General features: G+C 58.0%; 2 protein-coding genes across 4 annotated transcripts in view; both read left to right on the forward strand.

Annotated features, from left to right (window-relative positions):
- Positions 1-17: 17 nt before the first annotated feature.
- Positions 18-7103, forward strand: SLC26A11 (solute carrier family 26 member 11). 2 transcript variants are annotated; one of them, XM_088065327.1, is made up of 16 exons: positions 18-325; positions 592-784; positions 950-1035; positions 1745-1824; positions 2024-2166; positions 2327-2502; positions 2588-2660; positions 2977-3027; positions 3311-3371; positions 3652-3707; positions 3853-3993; positions 4616-4743; positions 5009-5108; positions 5291-5427; positions 5621-5693; positions 6396-7103. In XM_088065327.1, the coding sequence occupies exons 1-16, from the start codon at positions 38-40 to the stop codon at positions 6491-6493; spliced, it is 1884 nt and encodes a 627-aa protein (XP_087921453.1). In that variant the 5' UTR covers positions 18-37; the 3' UTR covers positions 6494-7103. The 2 variants fall into 2 exon arrangements, with proteins under 2 accessions (XP_087921453.1, XP_014114880.2); XM_014259405.2 differs by having other exon boundaries at positions 5294-5427.
- Positions 7104-7797: 694 nt separating this feature from the next.
- Positions 7798-21987, forward strand: part of RNF213 (ring finger protein 213) — a 44762-nt gene continuing 30572 nt past the window's right edge. The window contains exons 1-17 of one of the 2 annotated variants that reach the window (XM_014259410.2): positions 7798-7884; positions 11276-11572; positions 11983-12843; positions 13412-13593; positions 14259-14417; positions 14622-14812; positions 14921-15201; positions 15778-16025; positions 16641-16829; positions 17349-17547; positions 18184-18239; positions 18460-18613; positions 19084-19230; positions 19529-19627; positions 20341-20463; positions 20824-21004; positions 21532-21705. In XM_014259410.2, coding sequence (XP_014114885.2) covers positions 11387-11572; positions 11983-12843; positions 13412-13593; positions 14259-14417; positions 14622-14812; positions 14921-15201; positions 15778-16025; positions 16641-16829; positions 17349-17547; positions 18184-18239; positions 18460-18613; positions 19084-19230; positions 19529-19627; positions 20341-20463; positions 20824-21004; positions 21532-21705 — 3430 coding nt within the window. In that variant the 5' untranslated portion in view covers positions 7798-7884; positions 11276-11386. Of the gene's footprint in view, positions 7914-11275; positions 11573-11982; positions 12844-13411; positions 13594-14258; positions 14418-14621; positions 14813-14920; positions 15202-15777; positions 16026-16640; positions 16830-17348; positions 17548-18183; positions 18240-18459; positions 18614-19083; positions 19231-19528; positions 19628-20340; positions 20464-20823; positions 21005-21531; positions 21706-21987 lie in introns of both variants that reach the window. The other variant, XM_088065458.1, reaches the window with a different exon arrangement.

Raw genomic sequence — 21987 nt, forward strand, 5'->3', positions numbered from 1 at the left:
TCCTCCGGCCGCCCCGGCTCCTCCTCACACCGGTCACATGAGGCGCCCCGGCCGCTCAGATCCGGTGCGGGCGGAGCTGCGGCCGGACCGGGCTGGCACCGGCACAGCCCCGGCCCCGCGGGATCCCGCTCCGCCTCTGTCCCGGTACCGGCCCGGGGTCCCGGCCATGCCCGGCTCCCGCTGCCCGGCGCTGCCGGTCCTGCGCTGGCTCCCGCGGTATTCCCGGGCCTGGCTGCCGCTGGACGTGCTGGCGGGGCTGGCCGTGGGACTGACCACCGTGCCCCAGGCGCTGGCCTACGCCGAGCTGGCCGGGCTGCCGCTGCAGGTGGGTGCCGGGGCCCGGGGCTGCCGCTCCCCGCACCGCTCCGGGTCGGGCGGCTCCGGGACCCCGCTCCCGCAGCAGCCTGGCGGGCAGGGCTCAGCTGGGCTGGGTGACCAAGGGCTGCAGTCGCCCATTTCCCGGGCAGGATGCCACGCGTGTGCCAGGGACCCTGGAGTGACCCGAGATCAGCCCAGCCCGCCCGGTCCGGGCGGTGTCGGGCCTCTCCCAGCTCCCAGGGCTGTGCCAGTGCCCCTTCTGTCCCTCTGCAGTACGGCCTCTATTCCTCCTTCATGGGCTGCTTCGTCTACTGCTTCCTGGGCACGGCCAAGGACGTGACGCTGGGTCCCACGGCCATCATGTCCCTGCTGGTCTCCTCATACGCCTTCCACGAGCCCGTCCATGCCGTTCTCCTCGCCTTCCTCTCTGGCTGCATTCAGCTGGCCATGGGGCTCCTGCACCTCGGTGAGATGCTCTTGCCATGCACAGATGTGTTTAGGATATTGCTGTAGCTGTTCCTTCCTCCCTTCTGCTGTCCGGGACACTGGGATTGTCCTGCTAACGCTTGTGACAGCTGTCTGTGCACACCCTGGGGTCGGGAGCGTGCTCACTGCCTCCCGTCCCGTGCAGGATTCCTTCTGGATTTCATTTCCTGCCCTGTCATTAAAGGGTTTACATCAGCTGCTTCTGTCACCATTAGCTTCAACCAGATCAAGGTAGGCTCTGCCCTGTCCCGGATGCCTCAGCAGCCCTCTCCTGGTGCTGTGGAACTGGGGCATTCAGCCCCGGTCTGGGCGATGTGCTTGGTGCCGTCACGGAACCCCTGCCCGTGGTTCTGCTGGGTCCCTGGGCGCTCTGCTCTGAGCACACCGAGCTGAACGCACCCTCTGCCGGTGACCAGCTGCTGGCACCCGGGACACCGGCAAAACCAGGACATTGCCTGTGGTCACTTGCAGGAGGCACTGGGCGGTTCTCTGGCACGGTGGGTCTGCAGATTTGGAAGCTGGGGGAGGGTTTTGCAGCCCCAGCAGCCCCTCGCTGGTCCCTCAGGGACCTGAGGCTCTGCTGGGCTGCCACACTTCCTTTGTGGTTAACCCAAATCAGAGCCTCTGCCGGCAGCTCCGGGCTGCTGTTGGCTGATGTCGGCTGATGTCGGCTGATGTTGGCTGCTGTCGGCTGATGTTGGCTGATGTCGGCTGATGTCGGCTGATGTTGGCTGATGTTGGCTGATGTCGGCTGATGTTGGCTGATGTCGGCTGATGTTGGCTGATGTTGGCTGATGTCGGCTGATGTTGGCTGATGTCGGCTGATGTTGGCTGATGTCGGCTGATGTTGGCTGATGTTGGCTGATGTTGGCTGATGGCTGCGGTCACGGGGCCGGCCGGGCTGTGCCGGGCTGTCACCACGCTTGCTGTTCCTGCACAGAACATCCTGGGGCTGCAGGGGATCCCGAGGCAGTTCTTCCTGCAGGTCTATGAGACGCTGCGGAGGATCGGGGAGACCAGGTCAGCACCGTCCCTGCCCTGCTCCCTCCCCTGCTGCTGCCTGGGCTCTGCCGCTTCGCTCCCCATCTCTGGTCTCGCCTCGGACCGATTTCTCATCTCTGCCCAGCGCTGTGACACAACCCCCTCTGCCCTGGGGCTTTGTGGGAGCTCTCCCCGTGCCCACAGCGTGTTTGGGGTGGCACTGCCGTGCCTCTTGCAGGGCTGGGGACGCTGTGCTGGGGCTGAGCTGCCTGGCTGCGCTGGCAGGGCTCCGGGCCATGAAGAGCCACCTGCCTCGAGCCTCCCCTGCAGAGCCACTGGCTGTCAGGATCAGCTACCTGATTGTGTGGATCTGTGCCACAGGTGTGTCAGCTGTCCCCTGGGTCAGGGGACAAAGCCCCAAGGGTCCTGTGCCCTTCCTGAGGTTCGGGAGTCCTCAGCAGCTCAGATCCCCATCTCCTGCCCGCCTCCCGCTGCCCTGGGCTCCGGGCAGGTTTCAGTGTCGCTCTCTCCCCTCTGGCAGCACGCAATGCTCTCGTTGTCCTGTTTGCCGGCCTGGTGGCTTACTCCTTCCAGGTGATGGGCTCCCAGCCCTTCCGGCTCACCGGCAGCATCCCGCAGGGCCTCCCCGCCTTCCGGCCGCCACGCTTCTCCCTGGCAGCGCCCAACGGCACCGTCCCCTTCCAGAGCATGCTGCAGGTGGGTGCTGGCAGCTCCAGGGGCTGCTCTGCTCCCTGCTGCCTGTGCCAGCTCCCGGCCCCCCTGACTGGATCTTCCCTCCCAGGACATGGGGGTCGGGCTGGCCGTGGTGCCGCTCATGGGGCTGCTGGAGACCGTGGCCATCGCCAAGGCTTTCGGTAGGGCTGTGCCAGGTCCTGCCCTGTGCTCACAGGGGGTCTCTGCGGGGCTCGGGGTGCAGGGAGGGGTCTCTGAAAGGGCTTGGGGTGCTGGGGAAGGTGCTGTTCCTTTTGGGGCACTGGGAGGGCTGGGATCCTGTTCATAGCATGGGCTGGCAGGAGGGGCCCTGTGGGGTGCACAGCTGAAATCTGCCAGGAGGTGAGCGTTGTCTCGGGGTGCTCCTGCAGCCAGGGGCTGCCAGGACAGGGCCCACACTGTCCCAGGCACTGTTCCGTTCTGAGGGAACCTCAGGCCAATGCAAACATCTCCTTTCAGCCTCGCAGAATGGTTACAGGATTGACCCCAACCAGGAGCTGCTGGCTCTGGGTAAGAGCTGCTTGGTCAGGAGGGCTGACTGCCGCGTGTCCCACGGCCCCTGAGCCGCCTGGGATCCCCGTCTGGGCAGTCCTGCCTCCACCTGAACGTTTCCCTTCCTTACCTTGCATGCTTGAACGCCCCCACCCTGGCTGTTCTCACAGCTCAGGAATTTCCAGAGCGCTCTTGCACAGCTGGGTGGGCACTGTCCAGCCCCCGATCCGGGAAGGGAGAAGGTCATGACGGGGACACAGACACAGCAGAGCCTCCCCAGCCCCTCTCCTTCTCTCCTCAGGCGTCGCCAATGTCCTGGGCTCCTTCGTCTCCTCCTATCCCATCACGGGCAGCTTTGGCCGGTGGGTAGAGGTGGGGAGCATGGGGGGAGCAGGGGGGGAGCAGGGCACTCGCTGGGGCTGCGTGGTGAGGGAGCTCTGCAAGATCTTGTGTGGAAGACTGCACTGACCCCGGTGGGTCCCTGAGCTCGTGTCCTGGTCCCCAGCAGCCCAGCTGGAAGCCAGGGGCTTGCTCATGTTCCTCCCTGACAGGGCGGGTGGTTCCCCCGGGCGGGGTCTCTGGGCAGGAGCAGCCCCGGCCCTGCGCAGCCTGGGATGTGTGGGTTTTGGGTTTGCCTTGCAGGACGGCGGTGAATGCTCAGTCAGGGGTCTGCACCCCCGCGGGAGGGCTCGTCACAGGTACAGCCCTGCCCCCGCCTGCCCCTGGGCTGCTGCCCGTGCCGGGGAGCCCTGGGCACCACGGAGCCCCGGGTGTCAGGGACCCCTGGTGTCGGGGACCCCCAGGTGTCGGGGTGCCCGTGGCTCAGGGTCCCCCCTCCCGCAGGTGCCCTGGTCCTGCTGTCCCTGGCGTACTTCACCTCTCTCTTCTATTACATCCCCAAAGCGGCGCTGGCCGCTGTCATCATCTCGGCCGTGGTGCCCATGTTCGACGCTGGCATCTTCCGCACGCTCTGGCGGGTTAAGAGTGAGGGCATCGGTCGGGAACGGGCGATCCCCCTGGAAAGGAAACTCCCCAGTCCCCCGTGCAGGAGCCACTCCCGCAGTCACAACCGGCCCCCTGAGCTGGGACAGAGGCTCCTTCACGGCTCCCCACTCACTCAGACCAGGTTTCCTCACCAGGTTTCCCATTGCAGAGTCTCACACTTAATCATGGTGCCATTAACTAAACAGAATAGCTCGAGTTGGGTGTTCCTGAGGAGGGATCCAGAACAAAGGAGCCTTTTATCCCCTCACAGACAAGTCTGGGGGTGGTTGTCTCCTGCCGTGTCCCTGAGTGCCCCATCAGCCTCTGAGTGTCCCATCACTTAGTGTCCCATCACTGAGTGTGTCCCATCACTCTCTCAGTGTCCCACCCTGTGGCTTCCCACGGTGCCTGAGACCTTTGTTATGCAAAGGGTTCAGTTCACGGCCCCTCCAAGCGCTCCCACCCAGAGCTCAGCCCGCAGCTCCTCTGAGGCTGCCCCGAGCCGCCTGCCCGGAGCGGGTTCCTCCCGGCCCGGCTGCAGCCCGGCTCTGCCCGCAGAGCTGATTTGTGCCCTGTGGCACCAGGACCAGCCACAGCCGAGCCTGGCTTGTCTCTCTTGCAGGGCTGGACCTTGTGCCCCTCTGTGTAACATTCCTGCTCTGCTTCTGGGAGGTTCAGTATGGAATCGTGGCTGGGGTGCTGGTTTCTGGGATTCTCCTGCTCTACTCCCTTGCCAGGCCCCCAATAAAGGTGGGCTTCACCCCTCCCCTTGGGTGTGCCTGGGAGCTGGGAGGGGGCTCCTGAGGGCAGTGAGGTGTGCAGGATGCTCCTGACCTGTTCTTGCTGCCACGGGCTGTCCCTGTCCTGCTGACGCTGGGCTGCGTGCCAGAGGGTTTTCCCCGAGGGATGGGGGCTCCTGTTTCCCCCAGTCCATGCAGGAGGACAGTGAGTGACACGGGAGGTTGTCCCCGCCCGGGGAAGGTCACAGCTCCCTGTGTCTCCTCTCCCTGCACAGGTGTCGGAGGGGGCGGTGCTGCTGGTCCAGCCGGGGAGCAGCCTGCACTTCCCAGCCGTGGAGCACCTGCGGGACTCGGTGTGCAGCCGTGCTCTGGCAGGTCTGTCACCCTGGGGACACGGCTGTCACCTCCTGGATCACTTCAGCCCTGGGTGGCAGCTGCTGCCCAAGGACTGCGGGTGCAAGCGGTGACAGCAGAGCTGTCCCACCCTGCCCTGGCTCTGTGACCCCCGGGCTGGTCATTTCTGCACTCGTCAGGGACACGACCTTCTGCTCTTCCAGCAGCATCTCCACCACGCTCCGTCATCCTGGACTGTAGCCACATCAGCAGCGTTGATTACACGGTGGTGGTGGGGCTGGCAGAGCTGCTGCAGGAGCTGCGCAGGCACGGCCTCTCGCTGGCCTTCTGTGGCCTGAAGGTGTGTGGGACCTCGGCCACCCCAGCCCAGGCCCAGGGAGGCTGTGGCTGGTGGGCTCAGCCCGGCACCATCATCATCCCAAGCCTTCATCTCACAGAGCTGGATGCTGCAGGGCGCTGGGACGGCTGGGGGCTCTGCCCTGGGGGTTGGGAAGTGGCCAGCACTCCCCCAGCCCAGGTTTCTCTGTCCTCAGGACCCTGTTCTCCAAGTCCTCCTGTCTGCAGACTTAGAAGGATTCCAGCATTTCCCCAGCTGGGAGGAGGCAGGTGAGGCTCTGCGCTGCTCTCCCAGGACGGGATGAGTGTGGCTCTGGAGGACACCCATGGGGATCTGACCTGTCCAGATGCAGAGCAGCAGTCTGGGGGCTGCAGGGGCTCCTGGGAGGGTCAGCTGGAGCCCCTCCAAAGAATTGAGTCTCCCCAGCCTTGGGGATTCAGGGTGACCTCTGCTGGTTCACCCCAGCAGCAGCTCAGCACCACAGAGCCCTTCACTTCCCCTACAGAGGGGTGGGACAGAATCAGAGAAAAGCTAAAACCCTTGGGCTGAGATAAAGGCAGTTTAACAGGACAGAAAAGGAAAATTATAATAATGATAAAGGAATATCCAAAGGCAGTGATGCACAGGGTGGTTGCTCACCACCCACTGAGCAATGCCCAGCCAGCCCCTGAGCAGTGGCCGTCAGCCCTCGGCCAAACCCCCCCAGGGTTTCCTTCAGCACGATGCCCTGTGCTCTGGAACATCCCTCTGGGCACGGGGACAGCTCTGCTGGCTCTGCCCCCTCCCAGCTCCTGAGGAGTCCTTGGCTCAGTGTAAGCACTGCTCTGCAGCAGCTGAGCCATCAGGCTCTTATCAACAGGAGTCTCATCCTGAATCCAAACACCGCTCTGAACCAGCTCCTGGGAACAACAAACTGTCCCAGCCAGGGGCAGGACATGAGCCTGACTCTGCTCCCCCCGTTCCTGTCCCAGAGCGGAGCAGGGGAGCGGAGCTGGGGGGCAGCTGGCAGAGCCCTTCACCAGCACTGCCGAGAGCACCGGGCTCATCCAGTGACACGAGCTTGGGCTGAATGTGCTGGGACACCCCAGGGACACCAACAACACTCCGTGGGAACCACCTGCCCCAGCCAGGCCTCCTGGACACCGAGAGCAGCGCCAGCCCAACCCCACACGGGCGGGGGGACAAAACTGTGCCCTCTCACAGTGACCAGTGCAAAGCCCTCCTTCCTCCAGGGAGCTGCTGCTGTTTTTTAAAGAACTGTTTTAATTCTGGACCCTTTTCATGCTCTGGGCTGCTCCAGTGATGACTCAGCGCGAGCTTTCGTCAAACTTATTTCAGGGCTGCTCGTGCTGCCCTCCATGTGGACATGGGGGCTCAGCCTCCGGCTGCTGGGAGAGGGAAAACAACTGGGATTGTGCTCCCCACTGATTTTTATCCTTACTTATTCTTATCTTTTTTATCCTTGTCTGTGGGGTGTTGTGCCAAACCGTGTCCAGGCTCGGGGCTGGGCTGTCACCCTGGGGTGCAGCCCCTGGCGTGGGCCCTGCCGAGGGGACAGGCACGGTGGCACCAGGCTGTGCCCAGCTGTGCCATGGGGCCAGCACCTGCTGGGCAATTCAGTTCCCCTGAACAGCCCTCGGGCGACGGCGAGGGTGTAATAAATGAGAAATTGCTAATGAGTCAGTGCGATCTCTGCCTTCCTGAGGCAAAGCTTTCTCCTTTTGTGTGGGAAGGGGAGATTATCTTCTCGGTGCTGCTGGGCATGCCGGGGAAAAGAAACCGAAAGCAGGCTGGGGCTGTGCGGGTGAGCCGGGCCCGAGGGCAGCACGTTCTGGCACAGCTCCTGCAAGGGCAGCAGAGATGCCCCGGACCTGCCGGGAGCTCCGGTGCTGCCCTGGAGCGCTCCTCGTCCGGAGCTGCGCTGAGCTGGGAGTTCAGGGGGAAAACGGGAATGGGGGTAAAATGGGCTGGTTGTTTAGGTTGTGTGAGCACTGCTGGAGGTCAGGGCTGCTGGGAGAGCCCGTCTTCGGCTTGGTCCTGGCTGGATCCGGGATGGGGCACCAGCCGCGTCCCTACTTTTGACTGCGGAATCCGCTTTTAATTGTCGGGTCCCGCACAATGCGCTCTCCTGCAGCACAGCCGCGCTCCCCACTGCTGCTGCCGGCTCCGGCCGGGGGGCACCTGCACCGGGCTTTTGTGTGTGGGGGATGCTCGGGGGGTACCGGGGGAGAGCCCCGAGAGATGCTCGGTGGATGGAGCCGGACGGGGCGGGACCCGCCCAGAGCCGCCCGCGGGCGGTGGCCGGGACCGGGATTGGCCGGGGCGGCCCGGGGCTGGGCGGGGACCGTGACAAGAAAAACGAAAGTTGGCGGCTCGCTGGAGAAACGAAACTTGTCTGGGCAGGAGTCGGCGGAGCCGAAGGACGGGCGGGCTCTGCAGCTGCCGGTGCCCGGTCACTCGGTGAGTCGCGCTGCCGGGGCCGGCGAGAGGTAGGATGGGGCCCCGGGCCTGGGCTCGGGGAGCTCCGGTGCGGGCGGGAACAGCCACGGGACCGGGGCAGGCGGGGCTGCGGGCTCCGGGTCCCGCTGTATCCTCCCGGTACCCCCGAAGCGCCTCGGTGCTCCCCGATTTCCCCGGTGCGCCCTGATCCCCGATCCGCTCCGAGTCCTCCGCTGAGTCCCCGGGCACTCCCATCTCCTCCCCGTTCACCCGGGACGCCCCTACCCCGTGTGTCCCCTCGGTTCTCCCCGCTGTCCCCCCGCTGTCCCCCCGCTGTCCCCCGCGTGCCCCCCCCGGGCCCTCCCGGCGACCCCCGGGACCGCGCTGGCCCCGCCCCTGACATCACATAACGGATTCATTTGCATACGGCCGCCTCTTCGCCACGCCATTGGTCCACCCACCCTGCTTATTTGCATATCGCCCGAAGGGGCGGAGAGCTGCCAATCCGCGGGGAGCGAGAGTGGTTCATTTGCATACAGGCCCCGCCCACGGGTCAGCTCCGCCCCGGGCGGGCCGGGCCGGGCAGTGACCCTTTGTGATGGCGCGGGTTCGAGCCCCGCTCCCGGCCACGGCCCGGCCCTGGTCCCGGCGGGGGAACAAAGCTCCGGGCCGCGGGCCAGCCCGGCGGAGCAGCCGGGCACGGTTCGGGAACGGGAGCCGGGCCCTCCCTGCGAGCGCGGGCCCTCAGCGCGGCGGGAGCGGCCGCTTGTGTTTATTTGCCGTTAAACGCTGCGGTTCCCCCCGCGCTCCCAGCCCCGCTCTCGGCTGTCGCAGGGCAGAGGGGAACGTGACACGGCTCCGGTGCCTCGCGATGTGTCGGTGTTTGTGTCTCTGCCCCGTCCCTGTGCGGCCACTCTGGGCACCAGGGCTCGGCTGGGAGGGCTGTACACTGACCTGGGGCTGTACACTGACCTGGGGCTGTACAGTGACCCGGGGCTGTACAGTGACCTGGGGCTGTACAGTGACCTGGGGCTGTACACTGACCCGGGGCTGTACAGTGACCTGGGGCTGTACACTGACCTGGGGCTGTACAGTGACCCGGGGCTGTACAGTGACCTGGGGCTGTACACTGACCTGGGGCTGTACAGTGACCCGGGGCTGTACAGTGACCCGGGGCTGTACACTGACCTGGGGCTGTACACTGACCTGGGGCTGTACACTGACCTGGGGCTGTACACTGACCTGGGGCTGTACAGTGACCCGGGGCTGTACAGTGACCCGGGGCTGTACAGTGACCTGGGGCTGTACAGTGACCCGGGGCTGTACAGTGACCCGGGGCTGTACAGTGACCTGGGGCTGTACAGTGACCCGGGGCTGTACAGTGACCTGTGGCTGTACACTGACCTGGGGCTGTACACTGACCTGGGGCTGTACAGTGACCCGGGGCTGTACAGTGACCTGGGGCTGTACACTGACCTGGGGCTGTACAGTGACCCGGGGCTGTACAGTGACCTGGGGCTGTACAGTGACCTGGGGCTGTACACTGACCTGGGGCTGTACACTGACCTGGGGCTGTACACTGACCTGGGGCTGTACAGTGACCCGGGGCTGTACAGTGACCTGGGGCTGTACACTGACCTGGGGCTGTACACTGACCTGGGGCTGTACAGTGACCCGGGGCTGTACAGTGACCTGGGGCTGTACACTGACCTGGGGCTGTACACTGACCTGGGGCTGTACACTGACCCGGGGCTGTACACTGACCTGGGGCTGCCACCCGTGGGGCTCTGTTCTGCCCTGCCCTGGGCTGGCCACACCGCTCTCCTCCCAGACTCTCCTCCCAGTCCCTCATCTCAGCCTCCCCTGGCATTCCTGGCCAGAGAGAGTTTTCATCACTGTGCGGTGACTGTCGGGAGGCAGAAGTGATGCGCTTGGTGACACATCCTACACATGGTCTCCACACTCGGGTCTCCAGGGCTGAACTGGTTTCTGTTTTGCCAATGAAGCAATGCTGGTAAAACACTGCTTGAGTCCTTCTTCACACAGAATCTCCAATTTGCAACTTGTTAGATTTAGAACTTGCCCTGAATTGTGTTTGGCAGCACACTAATTCTGCCTCTCTGAACAGAGACAGAACCAAGTACACAACATGGTTATGCTGGGGAAATGTTTCCTAATCCTTTACTTGTTTAGAACTGAACGACCTGGGCCACCAGAATGGCTTTTGGTTTGCTGACAGAGAGAAGTGGGGTCCTAGAAAAACACAGTAAATCAGAATCCAGCTGCTGCAGGCCTGGCAGGGTCAGTTCTTAGCAAATGCTTCTGCACTCCAGCATGGCAGGGTAACAAACGTGGCATCTCCAGCTCGGAAATGCTGTAGGAAGAACATCCAAAGTAGCTGATGTTCAAAGCTGTTGCTCTCAGAACTGGGGTAGAGGCAGTGTGGAGGAACCTGTGAAACCACTGCACGAGGAGGTATCTGCTCTGCTGCTTGCCTGTGCCCAAAGCTGCCCTTCCACAGGCTTTTGAAGCATTGTTGAGATAAAAAGGGAGTTTCCTCTGCCTTCCTGGAAAGGCCTCAGCTGAGTGGGAGCAGTCACAGTGCCAGCCCAGAAGGCTGTGCCAGCTGGGACGTGCCATTGTCCTCTCACTGCTTATCCTGGGCTACTGGCACAGGCAGCTGGTTGCCAGCACTGTGTCTGCAGGAGGGCCAGGGATGGAGCTGTACCTTGGTGCTGTGGTTCCTTAATTATTCTGCAGCTGGCAGGGCCTTGGGGAGGGCAGGGGGCTGTACAGGGAGAGTGGTGGGAGCTGAACAGGGAACAGCTCCTGTGTGTCGGTGTCCTGCCCCTGGCTGGGACAGTTTGTTGTTCCCAGGAGCTGGTTCAGAGCGGTGTTTGGATTCAGGATGAGACTCCTGTTGATAAGAGCCTGATGGCTCAGCTGCTGCAGAGCAGTGCTTACACTGAGCCAAGGACTCCTCAGGAGCTGGGAGGGGGCAGAGCCAGCAGAGCTGTCCCCGTGCCCAGAGGGATGTTCCAGAGCACAGGGCATCGTGCTGAAGGAAACCCTGGGGGGGTTTGGCCGAGGGCTGACGGCCACTGCTCAGGGGCTGGCTGGGCATTGCTCAGTGGGTGGTGAGCAACCACCCTGTGCATCACTGCCTTTGGATATGCTCTCATCATTATCTCCTTTCTTTTTCTATCCTATGGGACTGTTTTTATCTCAACCACAAGTTTTCCCTTTTTTTCTGATTCTCTCACCCATCCAGGGGCTTGGAGTGACCAGTGCAAGGTGCCCCTTCCTGTGGCAGGGGTGGAAGGAGATGAGCTTTAATGTGCCTTCCAACCCAAACCATCCTGTGACCCCACCCGGGGGGTCCAGGTTAACAATTAATTTCCCTCCATTGCAGAGAGAAGTGCAGCTCCCTCCAGCCCCTGATGCAGAGGAAGAGGTGAAGGGAGAAGTTGCTGCTGGGCCTTGTTCCACCACTGAAACAAAGGAGACAGAGGGCGAGTTGCTGATGGACAGAGCAGGAGCTCTGCCCAGCACCTCAGCCACCACACCCGGCAGTGCTGCTGGATCCCCCTCCTCTGCTGGGATACAGGGAGAGGAAGAGGGATCCTCGCTGCTGGAGAATGTCACAGCTGCAGAGGACAGCACAGAGCACGGGGCTGGTGACCCTGCTGAGGTGGCTCCTGTGAGGAAGGTGAGGCTGCTGCTGCGTGCTGGGGAGCAGCTGTGACCTGGTGGGAAGTGAGGAGCCAGGGCTGCATCCCCCACATCCCCCTGGCCACCTCGGGGAGCTGCTGCCCGGCCTCCTCCAGGAGAGCTCGCTGTGTTTGCTGAGCTGTGCTCCGGGGGAAACCACAAATTACACAAGTCAGCTTAGACACTGCAGCACTGCTCTGAGCAAGTCTGGAATATTAAACCTACACCGGCTCTCGAGAGTTATTTGCATTTCACTGGCTGGTCTTGTCTCCCCCCTTCCTGATGGTTTTCTGTTACCCCCATAGCAGGAGGATGTCGGTACTTGCTGCAATGGAGGAGGTGACAAAGAGTTTCCCTTTGGCAATGAATAAACAGACGTTGTGGTCTTTGTTTCTCTTTCTTTAATAGAAAAGGAAGAAGAGCAAAGCAAAGAGAAATTCGTCCATCTCCGGGGAACAGAACTCTCTGCCTCCTCAGAGCACAGCACCAGTTCAAACCACAGAGTTGCCTGAGACATCTGGTGCTCCTCAAGAAATCCCTCCAGAAATCCAAGCCCCCGGCACTGAGGAAGCAAAGCCGGGTGCTGATGGACTTCCTGAGGCCACTGCAGACTCACCTGAAGGCGACAGGGATTTGGCACACCTGGGGAAGGAAGGTGGCAGCCAAAAAGCAGAGGGGCTGAGCCCTGCAGAGCAGAGCAGCACAGCCAGTGGGGCTGCCCCAGGGCACAAAGTGGGGGCTGGAACCACCCCGGGGCACGGAGAAGTGTCCAGGGGTGATGTGGAGCACGGAGAAGCAGCCAGGGGTGATGTGGAGCACGGAGAAGCAGCCAGGGGTGATGTGGAGCACGGAGAAGCAGCCAGGGGGGTTGTGGAGCACGGAGAAGCAGCCAGGGGGGATGTGGAGCACGGAGAAGCAGCCAGGGGGGATGTGGAGCACCGAGAAGCAGCCAGGGGGGATGTGGAGCACGGAGAAGCAGCCAGGGGGGATGTGGAGCACGGAGAAGCAGCCAGGGGGGATGTGGAGCACGGAGAAGCAGCCAGGGGGGATGTGGAGCGGGGCACTCGTGCCCCTGGCCAGCTGCCAGCAGCAGGTGCCCGGGGCAGCAGCGAGGAGTCGATGTCAGCAGGGCAGGCAGCGAGTCCCTCTGCGCTGCCTCCTGCCAAGGCAGCCCCAAAAAGCAAAGCTGAGACCAAGAGCTCTCCTGAGGCCCAGAGCCCACAGGCTGGGAAGGAGCCCAAGCAGAAAGGGAGCAGTTCCACTGTCAAGGTGAGTGTGAGTGAACTCTGAGGAGTGTTCCCGTGGGCACAGCTTCCCTTTGCCACTTTGCTCGTGCTGTGGGTGAGGCTGAGGAGCAGCAGCCCAGGGACACAGGTTGAGCTGGGGAGGACTGTGGGGAGGTTTTTATTTGAGTTCTGTTCTCCTGGGTGTCAGTTCTAGCCCAGCTCTCATGGAGGGGTCGCTCAGTTGTCCCCAGGACTGGGAGGTGTGTTTATTCTCCAGCCAGCCATGCTCTCTGGAGAGCTCTGGGATCCCCTTGAACGAGGGGATTTTGTGCTTTTCAGGTTTTGCTCTGTTCATCCACAGGCCTGGTGAGCTGGGAATTGCTGTGTGTTCTCTTTCACTTCCTTTGTACCCCATCCTCTGGGACCTGGGGCTCACTGACCTGGCTGCTTGGCAGTCTGTTTGGGTTGGGCTCCTCTTCCATCGTGTTTTCCTTAAGCAGGAGCTCCCCTCGGTGAGGGATCAGTATTTCCAGGAGGATGGAGCTGGTGGTGCACCAGGAGATGTTGTGCTTCCAGGGTCTCCTGTTTCATTGTTTGTCTCCCTGCTGCAGAATGCAAACACAAAAGAGAAGAATCAGACTCCAAGTGAGAAAATGCCTAAAGTGAGTGAGAAGACAAGTCCCAGCCAAGGAGCTGAGGCTGCCAGAAGGGAGGGTGCTGTGGCTGCAGCAGACAGCCCCAAGAACAAAAAGGAGCAAAAGAACCAGAAACCTGTGGAAAAGATTAAAGAAAGGTGAGAACAGCCCTGCTGCTCCCCAGCATTGTTCACCAACAGGAACTGCTGTGAGGAGGACTCAGGACTCCAGACTGGGTGCTGGTTTGGGTCAGTAGTGCCTTGGGCACGTGGGAGTGGAATTGTTTTGGAACTGAGGTGAACCAGCACAACAGAACCAGTGTGGAATGGGAGCTGCAGCACAGGTGATGTCCTGGGTGATGTGTTTGAACCTGCTTGAGCATCTGATGGATAAAAAGGAGATTATTCTCTTATTTCTTGCTCTTATGAGCAGCATGTTCCTCACACACCCAGCACTTTAGGTGAATACTGAGAAGAGCTGTTTTGATGTGCTTATTGATGTTTTGATGTGCTTATTATTATTTTGATGTGCACTTCCTTAATGTGTATGAGGTGGAAAGGGTTGAAAGTGTAGCCATTCCAGGTAACTGCTGGGCCAGGGCATCTCCTGCTGCCTTTAGGAGCCCATTTTTCCTTTCAGGAAAAAAAGCCTGGGCTTTGCCCTGGGTCTGCTCAAACACCAGTCTGAGTGAACTGCTGACAGAGTTTATGGGTCTTGCAGCCACTCAGTGGGGGTGGCTCAAGTCTGATTTGAGGTTTACAGTGATTCTATTACAAACCCTCAATAGAATCCTTTCTGTTTCCCCTCCCATCCTTCCCTGCAGTTCTGTGAGCCGCAATGGGGGTGTTACAGTGTATTTCCATGCAATATTATCCAAAGACTTCCAGCTCAACCCCGACACCCACAAAGTGTTCATCAGGGCTCAGGACATTCCTCCCTACGCCAGCTGGAAGGACAACATCTGTGAGCTGAACTGCACCCGGTGAGTGCTCCCTGCTCGGGGTCCCTGTGCCAGGGGGGCTCTGTGCCCACAGCTGGGGCTTCACCCCGCAGGAAACTGTTCTGACACGTGCTTGAGAAAGAACAGTCACCATTCCTCTCAAAAATGGAGCAGTGAGTGGAGAAGGAGGTCTGTAGTTCAGCTAACGTGTCCTTTGCCTGCCTTTGCTGTGTTTGTGTTTCCAAGACATCTGGGAGAGCATGGGTACCTGATCGAAGGTGCTGTAACTCTCACCAAGGAAATCGTGGATAAATACATTCCTTACAAATACTGGGTGACCTGTGGGAAGGGCGAGTATGAGTTCATTTACAAGACTCCACAATCCAATTACGTCAATCGCTGCTTATTGATAAAAAAGACTTTGCTCAACAATGGAGGTGAGCTGTGCTGGCTGGACCTGCACCTTGGGGGGGTCCCTGCTGTCCTGTGGCCCAGCACTCCTGCAATGGTTGTTTTCCTGTGTTCTCCCTGTCTTGCTGTTCCAGAGTGGCACCAGTACGATGACATCGTGTGTGCAAAGCCTTCCAGGTTCAAAAACGTTTTGCAGATTCTCACTCGAGATAAAAACAAGGAAGTGGTGGAAGGGAAGAAAATAGCTGCCAATGTTATGTTAGAAAGTATCTTCAGCATTCTTGGAAGCTGGAGTCCTGACAACCTGAGGAACTTCTTCTGGCAGCTGAGGCAGTTCCATTACGTTGCAGTAGCCCAGAGGGTGTTTGATGGCAAGGCAATGCCATGGATAGAGTTAAAATTCAGCACAGAGCAGGTAATCCCTTCCCTTGCACAGAGACAGAAAACATTCTGTTCCTGAAGCCAAACTTTAATTTTGCTGTTGGCCTTGCTGGGTTAATTTTGGTTTTCCAGTCGAAGTTCAGGTTCAGAAGCAGTGGGGATCCTTCTGGTGTGACTGCCACTGACTGCCTTGGGGGCTGCAGTCAGCCTGTGCACCTTGGTGTGGCTCTGAGACCCCCTGTGGGTCAGCAGCAGAGCTGTGGCGTGCTGCCTTTGTAATTCAGTGGGTTTTGTGTCTGGATGTTGAAGTTTTGCTGCCAGTTGTTCTGCCACTAACAACCTCTCTGCGCTCATCTCTTGCTCCAAACCTGCTTCTTGGGAGAAGCTCCTGATCCTGTTCTAAGCACTGGTGCCAGCAGGGCTTCTGGAATCCAAAATTTCTTACTTGACATAATTAGGAAATGTGGCAGAAATGCCACTTTGTCTTTTTCATTTGTCTGGGCTGCTCCTTCCTGTTCTGTGGCCTCGCTGGAACTGGGAGAGGACATCCAGGCTTCAGAGAGCAAGACTGATGTTGTGACTGGTTTGTTTGTTCCCTTCTTTGTCCCAGGTGAACGATTTGCTGCTGAAACACATGAAGAAGATGGCTGTGCCTTTCCTTGAAGCAGAGGCAGCTCCGGAGGGCAGAGTCATCCAGAGCAGGCTGGCTCTGGGGCTCACCATTCTCACTGTAGTTGAGGACCGTTCACTCCCAGCACTGAAGGCTGACCTGGCTGACCTGTGCAGCCTCCTGTGCTTGGATCAAGATGCACAGGATGAGATTCAGGACATCAAACAGGCTTTTGCAGCAGTTACCAAGTAAGTGCTCCATGTGCCCTCTGTCTGACCAGGCTGGGGCTGCTCGGGTGTAGCAGCCTCTGATAAAACAACAGGAGCCCAGCTCTCTACTGCCAGAGAACCAGAGAAAAAGTTACATTTGAAGGTATCTGTGGAGGTCTCAGTTCCAGCCTCCTGCTTCTAACATCCAGGCGAGGTTGCACTGCATCATTCCACACGTTTTGGTTGGTTTTCCCCCTGTTTAGCAGGTTGTGATCTGACTGCTTGGCTGGCACTGGGTTTGGAGCTCTTCCCTCACACAGCTGCAGCCATTGCATTTCTCTCTGGAGCCCTTCTCTGTGTGGGTGTCACAGGGCTGGGGGGCTCATGGGGACACCGTAGATAAAGGATTGGGTCTTCCCAGTGCTCCAGCAGTGCTCTGCACAGATTGGGTCTGTGCAGAGAGATTCAGGAACACTGCAGCTCTGGGCCCTAAACCTGCACAGCTGCACTCTGCAATGAAGAGTAGATGGAGTTAAAACAATGACCAGAGGTTTACTGAAGGTACAACAGGGAGATTGAGATGTAGCCTCCCACACCTCTAGGGTTCTTCCACTCAGGTGTGTTTGTTTTGGTTTTGTTTTTTTTTTTGTTTAGCTTGAAGGTTGACCTGACAAACTTGTGCCAGAGGTGCATTGAACGTGATGTAGACCAGTGGGTGTGGATCCTTCCCCTTCTGCATTCCTTTGGTGCTCCCCTGCAGCAGGAGCACGAGCTGCTGGAGGAGGATGTCTGGGCAGGGCTGGAAGGGCTCCCATTTGCTGAAACCAGGAGGAAGCGAGACAAGTGAGTTCTGCAGAGCTCCCAGTTACACCCAGTGCCCTGGTGCTGTAGCTGGGGGTGATCACCTCACTTCATCCCTTTGTTTGTTCTGCTTTGTGGTTTTTGTGGGGTTTTTTTGTTTGTTTGTTTCTCCCTCCCTCGTTTTTAAAGAGTATGAAATGTCTCATGTTGAGGGAGGATGTCTGGGGTGCCTGGGCACAGCCACACTGGTGGCTCAGAGGTCACTGAGTGTAGCACAGGGCGCTGTGTGACCCCTCAAACACAACCCCCTGCTTCTGCCAGGGAGCAGGTGGGAGCTAAAGCTGCTGCTGTTGTGTAGAGTCTGAGCGAGACCTGCAGTTTCTTTTCCCTGTTTGTGCTCGGTGCTTTGGCTCTGCTGTGCCACCCCTGGGCCCTGGGGACTCCCACTGGTCCTCAGCTGCAGTGACAAAGGCACAGGAAGGAGGAGGAGACTCCTCTGTGGGCTGCTCACAGCCGTTTGCTCCTTGGAATCCTGAAGGTTTTGGTTTGTCTCCCCTCCAGAGCGACCCTGCTGGAACGAATGAGAGAAAAGAAGTTCTTGATGGAATTTGATGGGACTCTGGTCAAGTCCTGGCTCTGTGTGCTGCCCCTGGGGAACCTGCCTGAGTTCATAAAGGACTTCTGCAGTGACTTGCTGGTCACTCTCCAGGGTGTTTTGTACAGACTGGAGGACACTGACATTCCGTGGGGTAACGCTGAGGTTTGTCTCCTCACCCAGCTCTGGGATGAAGGCTCAAACTGGGCTCCTGGGTGTCCTTTGGCAGAGCTGAGGGGGTTGGGGCAGACAGCAGGTCACAGCACAAAGAGCTTCAAACCTAGCTAAAAGCAAAAATAACATCTCTGAAGTCAGAGGCTCCTCGGGGGAGAGCTGGGGGTGCATCTGCAGCAAGGAGTGGTGTTGGCATTGATGAGAGGAGGGTGTTCTCAGCAGGATTTGCTCTTGGTTAGTGATGGCAAATGTTTTAATCCTCAGATGTGTACCTGAAACTGCTTTTTCACGCAGAAGAGTTGGCAAGGGGCTGCTGGTTTGGGAGATTTTTCTGCAGTTGTGAAAACTCTTGTGTTGGTGTGAGGACAGCAGGAGTAGGACCTTGCAACTAATACTAGATTTGAAACCCCCAAATTGTAAGAAGTACAGGTTGGGTTTGTGCAGATAAAAGCTGCCCAGGTGTTGGCTCTGACATGCACTAAATAAGTTGTGCTATTTTACAGTTTATTTATAAAAATGTTGGAGAAGATGCAAAAGAGAATAGCGAGTTCCCTCTTCCCCAGCTAATCAGAAATCAAACTGTAAAATTTCTTCCACGGTTTCATATTTTTGTCGTTCTGTTCTCAGGTGGTAGAGAAGCTTCTGAACACAGTGCTGTGTGCCTTGGATGAGCCCCCAGCCAGGTGAGTGCAGGGCACCTTTGTGAGAGCATTGTCTGTTGGGGTCCTGCTTGTGTGCCTTGAAATCTGTGGAGAAAAGAACCCTGGAGTTCTGTCCCATTCTTTAAATCCATCTGAGGGAGGCAGCTGCCACACTGTTATATTTGGAGGGATTTTTACTTTGTTTTTGATTTTTTATTTTTCCTGGGAGCAGAAGATTAATTCTCCCTCTGTGTTGCTGCAGAGCCCTGGGAGCTCGTTCTTGGCAGTGCTGCTTGTCCTGCTGCCTCAGGCTGCACGAGAAGCTCTGCAAGGCCACCAGGAGAGTGGATTTGTTCCTGATCCCTGCCACTGCTGCCATCCTGATTGCCAAGGTTGCCCAGCTTCGGCCCCCAGCAGTGAGTAGCGAGGAACTCTTGGCTTGGTACAAGGAATGTCACAAGTGTGGTACAACAGGCTGGGTTGAGTTCAGATCCAGTCTCAATCTGAAGAACTTCACACTCTAAGCAAGACTGTGGTACTTTCAGAGGGTTGTGGAATCACCTAATGAGTTTGGTTCTTACTGAAATTAAGGTCAGATGCTGAGGTTTGCTGTGATAAGCTTTGCTTTAAGTCTGATTTTGTTTGCCCTTAAACATTTGTTGTCTTTACTTCCTGGAACAAGCTTAAGCACAAGCTGTCTGTAAGCACTGCACTTTGCCAGCCTCTGTCTGCCCTTTATTCAGGCAGTGCTGGCTCTGTTGGGAGCACTTGTGTGTTCTGGATGCATTTGGGCCTTCTGTTTAGAAATTCTGATTGAAATCAGTTGTCTGTTGCTGTCCTGCTTGAACTGTGTGTATTTTTGTGTCTTCCCCTGTGCGTGGGGCAGGTTCCAGGGGATGCTGTGCAGGAGTTGGCAGAGCTGCTCAGTGGAGCTCTGAGGGACACTCGAACCTGGTTCAGAAATGCTTTGAAACAGAAGTTACTGAAGGAGTACCTGGACCACGTCACCTTCTCTTCCCACTCTGAACTTCGGGTTTGTCATCTTCTGATAATGTCAATAAAAAGAGATTTTACTGCTTAGCCAGGGTCTGGAGACTCCTGTCTCTTTGCTGGGCTCTGGAGCTGTGGCTGGGTAAGGAGTGGGATGGAGCTGGGCAGTGTTTGAAACACTCCTGGGCTGGGAAGCAAAGGGCTGGGATTGGTGCTGCTCAGCTCAGCTCAGCTCTGCTCAGCTCTGCTCTCCCTTGGCTCTTCTACGCTGTTCTTTTCATTTCCTTCTCTGTTAAATCTCAGCACTCAGTGGTTTGGGTTTGTTTGCTTGTCCCCTGCAGGCCTGGAATAAGTTTGTGACTCTCAGCTTTCCAGACGAGCAGTTCACCCAGACGTGGAGGAGCACTTTACTTGCAGATCTGAAGAAAAGAATCCAGCAGGTAGGGGAGAGTCCAGGCTTTGCCTGGTGCTCCAGAGCAGCTGGAGTGACTTGGGCTGTGCTTGGAGCAGGAGCACGGGCAAACACGGTGGCTTTGGCCATAACAATTGCCATTGCTGTTGTGAAGCAGGCTCTGGAGGCTCAACAATTGGCCCTGACAATGGCCCACGCTGCAGTCTCGGTGTCACTGGCCTGGCACAGGTCCTGGTGCTTCAGAGGAAATCCCTGCTCTGAGCAATTGTCACCTCTGTAGTTTTAAGAACCAGCGAGTGCAAAGTGAATGCCCAAGGGCTCAGAGAAACCAAGTTGGTGCTTCTCTTTTCATTCCTTGTGCAGAAATGCTGCTGTTCATGCTCCCAGATGCACTCCCACATGTGTAAAACCCTCCCAAACTGAGCCTGGGTATCTCCTCATCTCCTTTCTACAGCAGCTACACATTTCTTCAAGCCATTGATTTTCATGGTGATATCAGGAAACAAATATTTTTTGCTGTGAGCTTGGCTTGGAGAGGTGAATATTAAGTAATCACACACTTTAGATGGAAATCATTAAAATATTTTCCATGCATTTATTTGTTTGATCTCTCTTCCAGGCCCTCAGAAATGGGCTGATGCTCAGGTCCCTTTTACTGTCCTGATAGCAGCACTGCTTCATGTTGCCAGGAGAAACACTTTGGAGAGTGAGTTGATGAGAAATCTTCCTTTTGCCCTTCAGGAGCCTCCAGTGAACCAAATCTTGGTGTACTGCTGTCAGTACTACCAAATCACAGAGATGGACTCCTGCATCAGCTGGTGCTTCCAGAGCTGTGCCACAGAGGCTGTGACTGCAGCTTGCCAGGTATTGTGTTTGCCCTGGTAGGGGAAGGGAGGAGAGAGAAAAGTGGAATTCCACAGCAATTCTGTTGCATAGGGATGTGCTTTGTGGCAGAAGGGGAGGTGGATCTTGCTTGAGTTGCTGGGGGCTGTTTGTTAAACCAACAACAGAAAATACATCAGTGAGAAATCAGGAAATGAGGTCTGTGAGGAATATTTGTGATGTGTTTCCACCATGAGCTCTGCTGTCAGGTGTCACAGGGCTGGTTTGGAATACACCTCAGCACTGGGGGCGGCTCCTCGGTGTCAGTGCCAGTTCTGGGGCACAGACACATCGGGACCCCAAAGTCTGACACAGCCCTGCCCTCTCTGTGTGCCCTGGCAGGTGCAGAGCAATCTCCTGGAGAGGATCTCTGCCTACAACATGGGCCAGTTCAGCCAGCTCGTGTCTGCTGTCATGGTGAAGTCGTGGCCAGTCAGGGGTGGCCAGTCTGAGGAGGATTTTGATAAGATCCTGCACCACCTGCTCACGTGGCCTGACATCAAACATATCTTCAGCTTTAATGGTAGGTCTGTAGTTGGGTTTTAGGTGGCCCTGAGCAGCTTTTCCCTGCCTCACTGCTGCCACTGCACACAGCAGCAGAGAGAAATTGTCCTGCTCTTGTTTTGGTCTCTATCTCAAAGCTTGGGTTTGGAGAGGGGAGGCCAAGGAAGAGGGAGACACTGTTCCTCTTGTGCTCATCCACTGCAGCTTCCTCAGCATTTGTGGACCATGACTTCTTTCTCTGAGAAGTTCTCACAAGTTATTGGCACACAAAAGTGCCAAAGAGTTGGCCAAGGGATCAGATCCAAATGGCTTTTGCTTTCCCCACAGGGTTTGGGTCTGGGCTCTCCGTGGAAAGTTTCCCAATTGCTGTCCTGAGATCCTGGTTTTGTTCAGAAAGGCGTGAGGGGTTGGGGGTGGTGTGAGTCCCCAGGCTCTTGGGTAGGGGTTCAGTAGGGAATGGAAGGACTCTGCCATGGCATGGAAAAGTTCCCGGTTCTGCCTGGTTTTGTTTTCTGGGTGATGTGACATGCTTTGTTCCTGGAACAGGAGCAAACAGAAGCCTCCTGGACAAACTGACAGACGAAGCAAGGGGTGTCATGGCCACAGCAGACTCTGTGCTTACGAGTGTCACTGATGACATCTACAGCGGCCACATCCTCGTCAAACACCTGGAGGAGGTTTTCCAGCACATGGAACAGTTCATTGGCATTTGGGAGAGAAGTAAGAGATGAGTTCCAAGGGGGCATGGTTGGCTTAGAGCATCATTGTGGCGATGCTGGCCCGCTCAGGAGGGGCTGCAGGGGTTTGGAGAGCTCAGGAGGGGCTGCAGGGGTTTGGAGAGCTCAGGAGGGGCTGCAGGGGTTTGGAGAGCTCAGGAGGGGCTGCAGGGGTTTGGAGAGCTCAGGAGGGGCTGCAGGGGTTTGGAGAGCTCAGGAGGGGCTGCAGGGGTTTGGGGTGCTCAGGAGGGGCTGCAGCAGTTTGGGGTGCTCAGGAGGGGCTGCA

This window comes from Pseudopodoces humilis, chromosome 21 (genome assembly GCF_049639895.1).
Source record: "Pseudopodoces humilis isolate 2021_Gansu_Grassland_sample_001 chromosome 21, ASM4963989v1, whole genome shotgun sequence".
NCBI lineage: Eukaryota > Metazoa > Chordata > Aves > Passeriformes > Paridae > Pseudopodoces > Pseudopodoces humilis.